Raw genomic sequence first — 11,396 nt, 5'->3', positions numbered from 1 at the left:
GTCGGCCTGCGGACCTCCCTATAGGCACGTGACGCGCAGTTCCGGCCTCCTCGAGTTCCCGCCCGCCGCGAAGCCAACCCCCCTTTAAAGGGGCCACGCCCGAGAGATTTTCGGTACCACTGGACCAGAATGGGTGGGGCTTCCCTGATAGCTCAGTTGGTAAAGAATACACCTGCAATGCAGGAGACACCAGTTCGATTCCTGGGTCAGGAAGATCCCCTGGAGAAGGGATAGGCTACCCACTCCAGTATTCTTGGGCTTCCCTTGTGGCTCAGTGGTAAAGAATCTGCCTGCAATGAAGGAAACCTGGGTTCGATCCCTGGGTTGGGAAGATCCCCTGGAGAAGGGAAAGGCTACCCACTCCAGTATTCTGGTCTGGAGAATTCCATGGACTGTATAGTCCATTAGGTCGCAAAGACTTGGACACGACTGACCGACCATGACGCTTTGCGACCCCATGAATCACAGCACGCCAGGCCTCCCTGTCCATCACCAACTCCCGGAGTTCACTCAAACTCACGTCCATGGAGTCAGTGATGCCATCCAGCCATCTCATTCTCTGAAGTGGGGTAGTGGACCAGAATGAGGAAGGAAGCAACATCGGCCTTCTCGCGCAGGGCCTCGAAGCACAAAAGGTGAGGGTATGGTCCAACTCTGGCTTCTCTCACTGCCTAACAAAGCATCCTCCAAGCTAGTCTTCAACAGTACAGGTTAACAGTACATGAACTGTGGACTTCCAGATGTTCAAGCTGGATATAGAAAAGGCAGAGGAACCAGAGATCAAATTGCCAACATCTGTTGGATCATGGAAAAAGCAAGTGAGTTCCAGAAAAACATCTATTTCTGCTTTATTGACTATGCCAAAACCTTTGACTGTGTGGATCACAATAAACTGTGGAACATTCTTACAGAGATGGGAATACCAGACCACTTTACCTACCTCCTGAGAAATCTGTATGCAGGTCAGGAAGCAACAGTTAGAACTGGACATGGAACAACAGGCTGGCTCCAAATTGGGAAAGGAGTACATCAAAGCTATATATTGTGACACTGCTTATTTAACCTATATGCAGAGTACATCATGCGAAATGCCAGGCTGGATGAAGCACAAACTGGGATCAATATTGCCGGGAGAAATATCAATAACCTCAGATACACAGATAATACTACCTTTATGGCAGAAAGCAAAGACGAAAGAGCCTCTTGATGAAAGTGAAAGAGAAGAGTGAAAAAGTTGGCTTACAACTCAACATTCAGAAAATTAAGATCATGACATCCGGTCCCATCAATTCATGGCAAATAGATGGAGGAAACAATGGAAACAGTGAGAGACTTCATTTTGGTGGGGGTGCTCCAAAATCACTGCAGTTGGTGACTTCAGCCATGAAATTAAAAGATGCTTCCTCCTTGGAAGAAAAGCTATGACCAACCTAGACAGCATATTAAAAAGCAGAGACATTACTTTGCTGACAAAGGTCCATCTAGTCAAAGCTATGGTTTTTCCAGCAGTCATGTATGGATGTGAGAGTTGGACTATAAAGAAAGCTGAGCACCAAAGAATTGATGCTTTTGAACTGTGGTATTGGAGAAGACTCCTGAGAGTCCCTTGGACTTCAAGGAAGTCAAACCAGTCAATCCTAAAGGAAATCAGTCCCGAATATTCATTGGAAGGGCAGATGCTGAAGCTGAAACTCCAATACTTGGGCCACCTGATGCAAAGAACTGACTCACTGGAAAAGACCCTGATGCTGAAAAAGATTGAAAGTAGGAGGAGAAGGGGATGACACAGGATGAGATGGTTGGGTGGCATCACCGACTCAATGGACATAAATTTGAGCAAGCTCCGGAAGTTGGTGATGGACAGGGAAGCCTGGTGTGCTGCAGTCCGTGGGGTCGCAAAGAGTCGGACAGGACTGAGCAACTGAACTGAACTGAACAAGGCATTTGAGGCCAAGTTTTCTGCAAAATGGGGACATGACCTCCAACCTACGTGGCTGTCATGGGAACACACCAGGTGGCGGGCACACAGGGAGCACTCAGTAAATAGCAGCTGTGCCAGCCCCACTGAGGTGACCAGGGTCGCAGCATTCGCATCTGGGCTCTCCTCCCAAATCCACATCATGGTCGCTTCTCTGGTCTCTAAAACCCCCTCCCCTCAGGGTGGGGTCATAGCGCTGGAGGCTGATCTTGGCTGTGCCCCTCTTAAGTAGGGTGGGAAGACCTGCTCAGACCAGGGAGGTTTTTCTGTGTTTAAGCAACTTTATAGAAAGTAAGTTAGGGCTTCCCTGGTGGTTCAGTGGTAAAGAAACCGCCAGCAATGCAGGAGACCACCAGAAATCCAAGAGACTCGGGTTCGATCCTTGGGTCAGGAAGATCCCCTGGAGAAGGAAATGGCAACCCCCTCCAGTATTTTTGCCTGGGAAATCCCATGACAAGGAGGAGTTTGGCGGGCTACTGTCCTTGGGGTCGCGAAGAGTTGGAGACGACTTAACTACTAAACCACCAGCAACACCTACCAGTGGTTAGGATTCCTTGTTCTCACTACCGAGGGTTTGGATTCAGTCCAAGGTGGGGGAACTAAGATCCTACATCCCATAAGCTGCCCTGGCGCAGTCAAAAAAAAAAGAAGCAACTTACATACCACTAGTAGTATTAGTCACTCAGTTGGGTCAGACTCTGTGGTCCCATGGACTGCAGCCCACCAGGCTCCTCTGTCCACGGAATTCTCCAGGCAAGGATACTGGAGTGGGTTGCCATTTCCTATTCAAGGGGATCTTCCGGACCCAGGGATTGAACCCAGGTCTCCCTCATTGCGACCAAATTCTTTACCTTCTGAGCCACTAGGGAAGACTACAATACCGTAAATCTACCTGTTTAAAGTGTACAAGTCAGTGTTTTGGGGACTATATAGACAGTGGACGTTTCACATCAGCGGGATCACACACCCTGTGTTATGTCCTGCTTCCCTCACTGAGCATCGTGTTCTTGAAGTTCATCTGCAGCTGTCAGGAGTGTCAGTGCTCCTCTCCTTTTCATGGCTGAGTGACGCTCCCAGGTGTGGAGGGGCCACCCTGCATTTATTCGTTCGGCCACATTAGTGGACATTCAGGCTGCTTCCACATTTTGGCTGCTGTGAATCATACCGCTGTGAACGTCCTGGCACATTTGTTTGTGTGAATGTCTTTAGTTTTCTCGCACATGTGCCTACGAGTGGAATCACTGGATCCTTCAGAAACTCCATGTTTGTCTGTGGAAATATTTCCCAAAGTGGCTGCCCCAAACTGGCATGATTTGGGCACTTAACTGTATGTCAGGCCAGAAAACTACTTCTTTGGATCCTCGAGAGTATTTGGTGAGGCAGGTGCCAGGTTTAATGCTGTTGCACAGGTGTGGTCACTGAGGCTCTGAGAGGGAGGCCAGATGGCTCTGGACTCACAGCCTGGAGCTAACTCTGGAAGCAGGGGCTGAGCTGGGTGGGACTCTGGGGTATGGCTGGGACTTTAGAGGTGGCGGCTGCACTCCGAGGGCTGCTAGCTGCTGCTCCTTCTTCCAGTGGGTCCAGCTGCAGCCTTTGACCTCATTCCCATTACTTTCCAGCTTGAGGCTGCCCAACCTGAGCCTGGTGGCTCAGCAGGTGCCCAGGGGCCCTGGAGAGGAGTGTCTCTGGGGCTCCTGCAACAAACCAGGACTGCCTCCATGGAGTTCAAGTGAAGCCTGTGGTCAAGGCATAACCAGCCTCCACTTCCTTGTGGAAATTGCCTCCCAGCTCTAAAAATCAGAAGGAACGAGGAAAGTGTCCCCACCCCATAGATGTGTGTGAGGACAGAGGAAGGGCTCTCAATAGCTCCATCCATGCCCTTCCTACCCCAACCCCACCCTCCCTGCACTTTGGGATCCTCCTTCAGTTCCAGAGAGGCGGAAAACCCACTTTCCAGATGGGGAAGTGGAGGGCTAGGGGAGTGAGAGCATCTCCAGTTCATGATTCCCTCAGCCTCCCAAGGGCCTCAGAAAAACAGAGAAAAGTGCAATTATTGGAAGCTGGTAGACAGGCCGTGTGGGTAGATCTGCAATTGTCATTTGCAGCTCACACTTCTGTTAGTTCTCGGCCTTAAAAAGAAACTCATGCATAAGGATGGAAAAGGTGGGACTTCCCTGGTGGTCCAGTGGTTAAGAGTCCGCTTTGCTGTGCAGGGGACACAGGTTCAATCCCTGGTCCGGGAAGATCCCACATGCCATGGAGCAACTAACCCCATGTGCAATAACTACTGAAGCCCGAGCACCTAGCACCTGTGCTCCACAGCAAGAGAAGCCACCACAGCAAGAAGCCCATGCACTGCAATGAGAGAAAGCCTGTGCACAGCAGTGAAGACCCAGTGCAGCCAAAATTAAAAAGCATGGGAGAGCAGTAAGAGCAGGCCAGGACACTTTCAGGGCACTCAGAGGCTTTGCCACAGCTATCATGCAGAAGCCCACCAGTCCCCCCCCTCCCAAGGCAAGGGCTCTGGATTCCACTGACCCCGACCCCTTCTCCAGGGACAGACATGGTATGCATGGGACACCCCCCAACACAGCAATCACACCATGGGGAAGAGAGTGGTGCCTCAAGGACCCCACAGACTTGCACCTTCTATTCAACCTTTATTTGTGAATTCTGCGCAGTCAGAGGATGAGGTGCCCGAGAGGAGCCTCTGGACGGTGTCGTCTGCTCTGCTTCTCCCTCCCTCTACTCTGGGACAGGGAAGGGATATCAGCCTCCTGCCTGGTTCCCCGCCCCCCATCCACACCACCCAAACTATGCAATGAGACTTCTCTCTCTGTCTTTGACCTTGACTTGCAAAGTCTGGGGTGCAGGATCCCACGTGGCCACCCCTGGCCTGTGCCTCCGAGGCTGCCAGGGCCTTCCTGGGGCAGGTTCCTACGGGGTGCCAGTCTGGACAGTAGGATGGGGGTGCCCACCAGGGCTCGAGCAGAGGTGTATGCTGGCTGTCCTTGTCAGCCGGCTCTGGGTTCCAGCCTGCTGCGGGTTCTGGAGTGGTGACTGGAGTGGCCCCCTGTCCTAGGGGGTCCCATCCATGGCAGCAAGCAGCCCGTGAGAAGAATATGGCAGAGGAGGGGGCTCCCGAATGCCATGGCCAGCAGGGACAGTACCACGGCCTGGGCTGGGCCATGGTGACAGGGGCGGACAGTCGCCGTGGAGTGGGAATGGCCCTCAGTGGGATGGGGTCCCGAGCAGGAGCCCTGCTGCTCGTCCAGCATGGACTGCGGAGGGCAGGCAGTGCAGTCCAGCGGGGAGCTGCCTCGGCAGGTATAACAGGACGAGTGGCAGCTGGAGCAGACCCGCATGGCAGTTGCAGCCGAGCGCCCGGGTCCAGCAGTCACCACCTGCTGGGTGTGGTTGAAGTACCTTGGCGGGCAGTAGGCCAGGCAAAGGTGGCCCAGGATGTAGGCGGGGCTGTGGCACTCTGCATGTGGGACAGACACGTCCATGGGGCTGTGAGGCTGAGACCTGCCACCCTGGCCTGCCCGTCCCTCCACCACAGGCCGCACACGCACACTGCCCCTGCTGCCACCTCCCGGCAAATGGGCCATGCCGCGCCGGGCACTCACCCTGGCACAGCCCCTCTGTGTCCCTCTGCACACACGCGTTGCTGGTCACCTGGGGGCCCGAGGGCCGCGCCGTCATGTCCTCAGCCGTCCCGTAGAGCAGCAGTGTGTAGCGGTACAGCGTCCCTGGGCAGGGGTCGTGGTGGGCACAGGGAGGAGGGGGAGAGGCTGTCGGTAGCCTGGTCCTGCCATTCCGGGCCTCCCGCCCTGCCACCCACACCCCCTCCTGGAACCCTGGACACAGACAGTGCAGAGTTGCCCAGTACCCTCTGTGGGCTGGGAACCAGACACCTGGTGTGTGCTGGTGAGCACCTACTGTGTGCCAGTCCCGCCTGCTCAGCCTCTCCCAGGAGACCAGTGGGAGCCCTGTGAGGTGGGGGGTCAGCTAAAGAGGCCACGGGCTCCAGTCTGCAAGGTGGGTAGGGGTGGGGCCCCAGCCAGCACCCAGCTGGACCTCACCTGTGTTGAAATAGTAGCCTTTGTTCTCCAGGCCCAGGATCCACAAGCCCCGCGGGTCTTCATCCCAGAAGTGGGTGGACATGAAGATCCAGTTGTTGTAGCCTTGGCTGCTGACGTCAAAGGGTCTGGGACAGACAGGTGAGGGGGAGTTCATAACCAGAATCCTGACCAGCACAGTCAATGTGGACAGGGCTGGGGTCCAGCCTGCCTGACCCCGGGGTGCTCAGGCTCCTCCCCATGGGGGCACCCAGGAAGGAGGGAGAGTTTGCACCTAGGGCTGGCTTCTGCCCCTGCACCTGATGGCCACGAGGGTGGAGCGGGTGCCCATGGGGCTGGTGAGAGAGATCTCCAGGTCCCCACGGCGGCTGTAGGACAGGGAAAGCTGCACCTGCACATGCTCCAACGAACGGATGGAGTTGGCGTGGCCGGCGCAGGCCGACACATTCTTCCTCACACGCATGACCGGCAGGATGGGGCTGGGGGCCAGGGCCTCTCCTGCTGGCCTGCTGGTGGGGGGCCAGGCAGGGTTTGGACTCAGATCCTGAAGCCTACCCTCTCTTTGCTCAGATGGGTAAACTGAGACCTCAGGGCACACCTCCCTGTGTCCACTCCCCAGGTAGCAATGGGAGGTGTAGGGTGAAGGCAGGTACAGAAGCAGGTGGAGGAGGGCTGGGGGAGGTGGCAGATAGGGGGAGGGAGGGATGGGCGAGATGGCAGGAGGGAGAAGAGCTGTGGGGAGGTAGGCACAAAGGCTGAGTTGTATGCAGGCGTCCTGCGGGCAGAGGGGTGCGCTCACGTGCGGGTGTGCACGATATGAATGACACATTTCTTCTGGGGCTGCGTAGGCAGCCAGGAGCGAGCCATGCCCACCAGCAGCGCAGCGTCCAGCAGCCCGTAGCCATAGTGGTGACTCACTGCAGGGGTAGGGGCCGGCGGTCACGGCCCTGTGCTTGCGGCGGCCCTGCCCCCCTCCCAGCCCTGCCGCACCTCGGCGCCCTGCACCGTTGGTCCTCCAGTCCTCCGCCTGCAGCTGCGCGGGCCTGGACGCCCGGACCACCAAATGCTGCATGTCCCTCCATGTCAAGAGCGGGCTGCCAGTGGGCGAGGGTGGGTGAGCCAGGGCCACGCTGTGGCGCGTGGGCGGCTGGCGGGACCCCACCCTCACCTACTTGGCCTCCAGAGCCAGAGCGATCATGCCCGCAGCCAGCGGGGCGGAGGCCGAGGTCCCCGTGTGCTTGTCCGTGCACTGATGGTGCAGGTCTGTGGTGACCTGGGGGGCACAGACAAGGGCTTGGGACCAGTGCCCGTAGAAACCCCACCCTGCTTCAAAAGTCCCAAGGGCTTCAAGAAAGAGGCGCCACAGAGCACAACAGCAGGGCTGGGGCAGTGAATAGGGCTGCCTGGGAGACAGGAGGGCACGTGAAGAGGTGTCAACACATGGTCTGGGACCCCACTCTGTGTCAGGTGCCAACGGGGCAGCCCTGGGAGGAGGCCAGGCTGGGGACAGGAGGGAAGGTGAGAGACAGGCGGCTGGGTGGGGCCGGCAGAGGCAGGAGGCCTTGGGAGTCTGGCTGTGGGAGGGTGCGGGGGCTGGGGAGCACTCACGATCTGGGGGTCCGTGGCAACACCACTACTGTAGGTGGTGGTGAGTGTGGAGGCGCAGGCCTCGCTGTACCAGGGCACGTGGCCCTGCTGGGTGGTGCTGCCCACCGAGAGTGTGTGGATGCTGTTGGTGTAGCCGTCGCAGTTACAGTTGTCGTAGTGCAGGCCGCCATTGCCTGACGCCCAGATGAAGAGGGTGCCCAGCCCACCTCGGCCCTGAAGGAAGGGACCAGCACAGAGGCGGGAGTTGGGGTGGGGCGGGAGCCTCGCATGTAGGCCCCGGACCTGCCACGCCTTGTACCCATTCACCTTGGTCACGCCACGCCTGAAGGCTTCTCGGGTGAGGATGCCTGGGCCGTCCACCGTGCGGCCATCGTCCTCGGGGCCCCAGCTGGCGCTGTAGATGTGGATGTGCTGTGGCTGCAGGCTCAGCGACTGGGCCTCGATCACGTCAGTGATGGTGCCATCCAGCATGCGCACACCTGCATGGGTGGCAGCTGCGGCCTCGCTGGACACCCTGCCTGTGCCCCATGCTCTCCCCACCTGGGGGTGAAGGCGTCGACGACGGGGGGTGCTCAGTTCTCCTCCACCCTGGGCCTGGCACCCTGGCACCACTGCTCAGCAGCAAGGGCATGAGGCTGGGAGGCTCCCTACCCCCCTTATCTGAGTACCTCCGATGCGGGTGTTGTAGGCGACGCCTGCACCACAGAACCTGTTGTTTGCCATCGCTGCCACTTCCCCGGCACAGCGGGTCCCGTGTCTGGCACCAGGGCAGAGACAGGAGCCCATCACGTCCCCCTGGCTCCTCGTAGGGAACCAGGGGCTGCCCCCACACCTCTGGGGAGGCCAGGCTTACCGATTCTCATCGCTGGGTGTGTATCGAGGCTGGGGGTCTGGGTCGTAGTCATTGAAGTCATAGCTGGCCAGGGGATCCTGAGGGAAGGGGGTGGAGACATGAGGGGGCTGCCACCAGCTGGAAGACATGAGGCAGCCCCCACCCAGCCCTGCAGGCTCACATAGTTGGCCCAGAGGTCTGGGTGGTCTTTCTCGATGCCATCATCCAGGACTGAGACCACGACACCCTGGCCCGACAGCCCCTGGCTCCAGACCTGCAGGATGTTCAGGTCTGACTGCATCTCATTGTTCTGTGCAAGGCGGGGCCAGGGTCAGGAGGGCTCTGACATGGCCAGGCCCCGCTGCCCGGCCCGGCCATCTCACCATGTACCACTGCTTGGAGAACCAGGGGTCCGTGGGCACCACCAGGGAGCGTTTCACCCGCCTCTGCACTGTCTGCTGTTGGAACCACTGCACCTGGTGGTGGGTGGAGGCAGAGGAGACCACACTGTGGGAGGGGCTGGACCTGCGAGAAGTTCGCCCAACTCCCAGCTTTCTGTGCTCACACCAGGATGTTTTAGAGGGCCCTGCCTCTTAGCTCTTCTGCAGATTCCTGGCCAAGAGGCCAAAATCTGCTTCCAGGGTCTGGGTGGGCCTCTTCCTGGGTCTGCCGGGGTGTGGGGGGGGGCAGAGGTATGTGGGGGCTGAGGGTTAGGAGGTTGTGTGTCTGGCTGTCACCTACTTGTCCGGGGACCCATGTGATATAGGATGGAGCCATGGACCCTGTGTTTGCTGGGGCTGCTCTAGGAGGTTCCTGTGTGCCTGAGGCTCTGCCTTGGGAGGACGCTGAAATCTTCAGAGCACCCATCCCCAAGGGACATCCACATATGTAGTAGCTGCTGCCCAGGGCCACTGTGACTCACTCTGCCTCTGTCCACATCCTAGGATCCCTCTGCCCAAGACACATCCATCTCCCCTTGCAGCGTCCACTTCTCTCAACCACACTCTTCCAGGTGCAGGACACACCTGTATGGCCATACCCACCTCCTGCCTGGTCCTCTAGCTGCCCTGTCCCCGCCGCCTCTCTACAACTCACTCTAGGCATGTTGCAGCATCACTGTCTATGCACCCTCCTGCCCCACCCTCTCTGAAGCCTGAAAGGCCTCCTGCCTGTCTGGCCCCCACCAGCCTTCCTCTGCTGCAGTCACAGTGGCTGCTGCACCCAGGGCCTTTGCACATGCCCTTCTGCCTGCCTTGGGCCACTCTTCCTCAGGGCTTTACCCTTTCCCCCTTTTCCTTGTTCTACTCCCACCCGCTGCCCAAACTGGCTTATGTTTCCCCTTCCACCCCTATCTCAGCAATCAGGTCCATCTTCTGCCCATTTGCTCAGGTCCAGACATGGAAGCTGCCCCTGAATTTTTCTCTGCCCCCTACACCCTACCTATCAGCCAGACCTGGCCTCTATCAAGACCACATCTCCAACCAGCCTCTTCTCCTGGTACCAGTGCTCCTGGCGGGTTTCAGGCTGACTCTTGCGAATCAGCCCCCAGGCCAGCCTCTTTATACCTGGGGACCTTGATCTTTCTGGGTGAGATACAGGAGAGAAGGGAAATGACAAGAAATGCTGACAGGGCACCAGGTCCTGGGATGAGTGCTGCACTCACACGTGATCTGTTGCTCTCCACAGATCGTCCCCATCTAGCTCCCCCCTGTAGACTAGGGAGCCAAATCGATACCAAGACTCAGGGAGAGCTGGTGACTTGCCCAAGGTCACATAGCCATTCATTACAATTACAAGAATAATAGGAGGTGGGGGAAACCTTTGAGGGAAGGCAAGGTTCACCTTAGGGTCTTTCTTTAGGCGCAGGCGGTGGCCCCAGTGCGGGGTCAGGGACTGCTGGACCACGCCCCGGTGCCGCAGATGGAAATACTGCCCGTCAGGGAAAATCTGGGAATGAAGGGGAGCATGGCTGAGACCTGGTTCCCCTGATGGAGCTCTTCTCAGGCTGGGGTCAGTCCCCTTCTTACATCTTCCCCCAACCAGGTGGCCCCTGGGGTCCCAGAATCTGAAGTTAGACAAGGCAGGGGTGAGCTGGGGTTCCTTGATATATGGGGAACGAGGGGGCCCCTCCCATCTGCAGAGATCTGGGTCCCCTTCTTACATTTTCCCGCCTCCTCCCGTCAATCTGGGTCCCGCCCACCTGCCCAAAGTTGACGAAGCCGAATTTGCGCGCCAGGCGATCGACCTCCTGGTAACCCTGGGAAACCCGCACGGCCCAGCTGCTGACATAGATGGGGGCCCGGGCCGAGGCCCACCCCACAGCCATGGGGCCAACGAGCGCCAGGCCCAGGGCCAAGGTCAGGCGCAGACAGAGCGCAGTACGGGCGGGCCGCATGGCGGCGGGGGCGGGGCCGGGGCGGGGCCTCATAAAGCCCCTCCTCCTGGCCAAACCGCCGAGACGGCCCAAGCGCCCGCCCCGCCCCCGGCGCCATAGCAACCTCTGAAAAGCTTCAACTCCCAGGGATCCTTGCGGCTCCTCCACTGGAAGGGCGCAAAGCTCTAATAGAAGTGTGGGGGAGGCACATGCCCAGACCGCTCTTCTGTAGACTCAAACCCTCGGGAGCTTCAGTCTCCCCGTTTGTACAACGACCCGCAATTCTTCTGACCTAGAGGAGCGAGTTCACTGTTGCTATAATTGACCCCGCCTATTTGGCCCCGCCCACTTCATATACACCCCTACCCCTAGAATAAGCCTTGCCTCCTTCCTAATCCAACCAGAATTGCGCTTTTGAATAAACCCCGCCTCCTACATTTAGCCGCGTGTTCTTGGGCTCCAAAATCACTGCAGATGGTGACTGCAGCCATGAAATTAAAAGACACTTCCTCCTTGGAAGAA

General features: G+C 57.9%; 1 protein-coding gene across 6 annotated transcripts; it reads right to left on the bottom strand.

The window, feature by feature from the left end:
- Window positions 1-4,630: 4,630 nt before the first annotated feature.
- Window positions 4,631-10,910, bottom strand: PCSK4 (proprotein convertase subtilisin/kexin type 4). Of its 6 annotated transcripts, none has more exons than XM_055431113.2 (15): window positions 10,701-10,910; window positions 10,343-10,447; window positions 8,884-8,976; window positions 8,682-8,810; window positions 8,522-8,598; window positions 8,337-8,425; window positions 7,975-8,147; window positions 7,669-7,881; window positions 7,233-7,333; window positions 7,051-7,154; window positions 6,860-6,977; window positions 6,360-6,569; window positions 6,064-6,188; window positions 5,608-5,730; window positions 4,631-5,462 (listed from the first exon to the last, which is right to left on the bottom strand). In XM_055431113.2, exons 1-15 carry the CDS (start codon window positions 10,893-10,895, stop codon window positions 4,993-4,995), a joined length of 2,325 nt encoding a protein of 774 aa, XP_055287088.2. In that variant the 5' UTR covers window positions 10,896-10,910; the 3' UTR covers window positions 4,631-4,992. The 6 variants fall into 6 exon arrangements, with proteins under 6 accessions (XP_055287088.2, XP_055287089.2, XP_055287094.2 ...); XM_055431114.2 differs by having other exon boundaries at window positions 6,360-6,566; XM_055431126.2 differs by having other exon boundaries at window positions 5,245-5,462; window positions 5,657-5,730.
- Window positions 10,911-11,396: the final 486 nt, after the last annotated feature.

The sequence above is a fragment of the Moschus berezovskii genome, chromosome 8 (assembly GCF_049115385.1).
Source record: "Moschus berezovskii isolate FMDL1 chromosome 8, NW_MosBer_1.0, whole genome shotgun sequence".
Taxonomy (NCBI): domain Eukaryota; kingdom Metazoa; phylum Chordata; class Mammalia; order Artiodactyla; family Moschidae; genus Moschus; species Moschus berezovskii.
This window is presented reverse-complemented; position numbering and strand designations above follow the sequence as displayed.

Bases quoted from the DNA above. Each gene is read 5' to 3' on its own strand.
- PCSK4 (XM_055431113.2), bottom strand. From the start codon at position 10,895: ATGCGGCCCGCCCGTACTGCGCTCTGTCTGCGCCTGACCTTGGCCCTG. The intron at 10,448-10,700 runs GTGGGCGGGACC...CTTCATTCCCAG, and splicing joins GCTTCGTCAACTTTGGGCAG to ATTTTCCCTGACGGGCAGTA. The intron at 8,426-8,521 runs GTAAGCCTGGCC...CCCTGGTGCCAG, and splicing joins ACACCCAGCGATGAGAATCG to ACACGGGACCCGCTGTGCCG.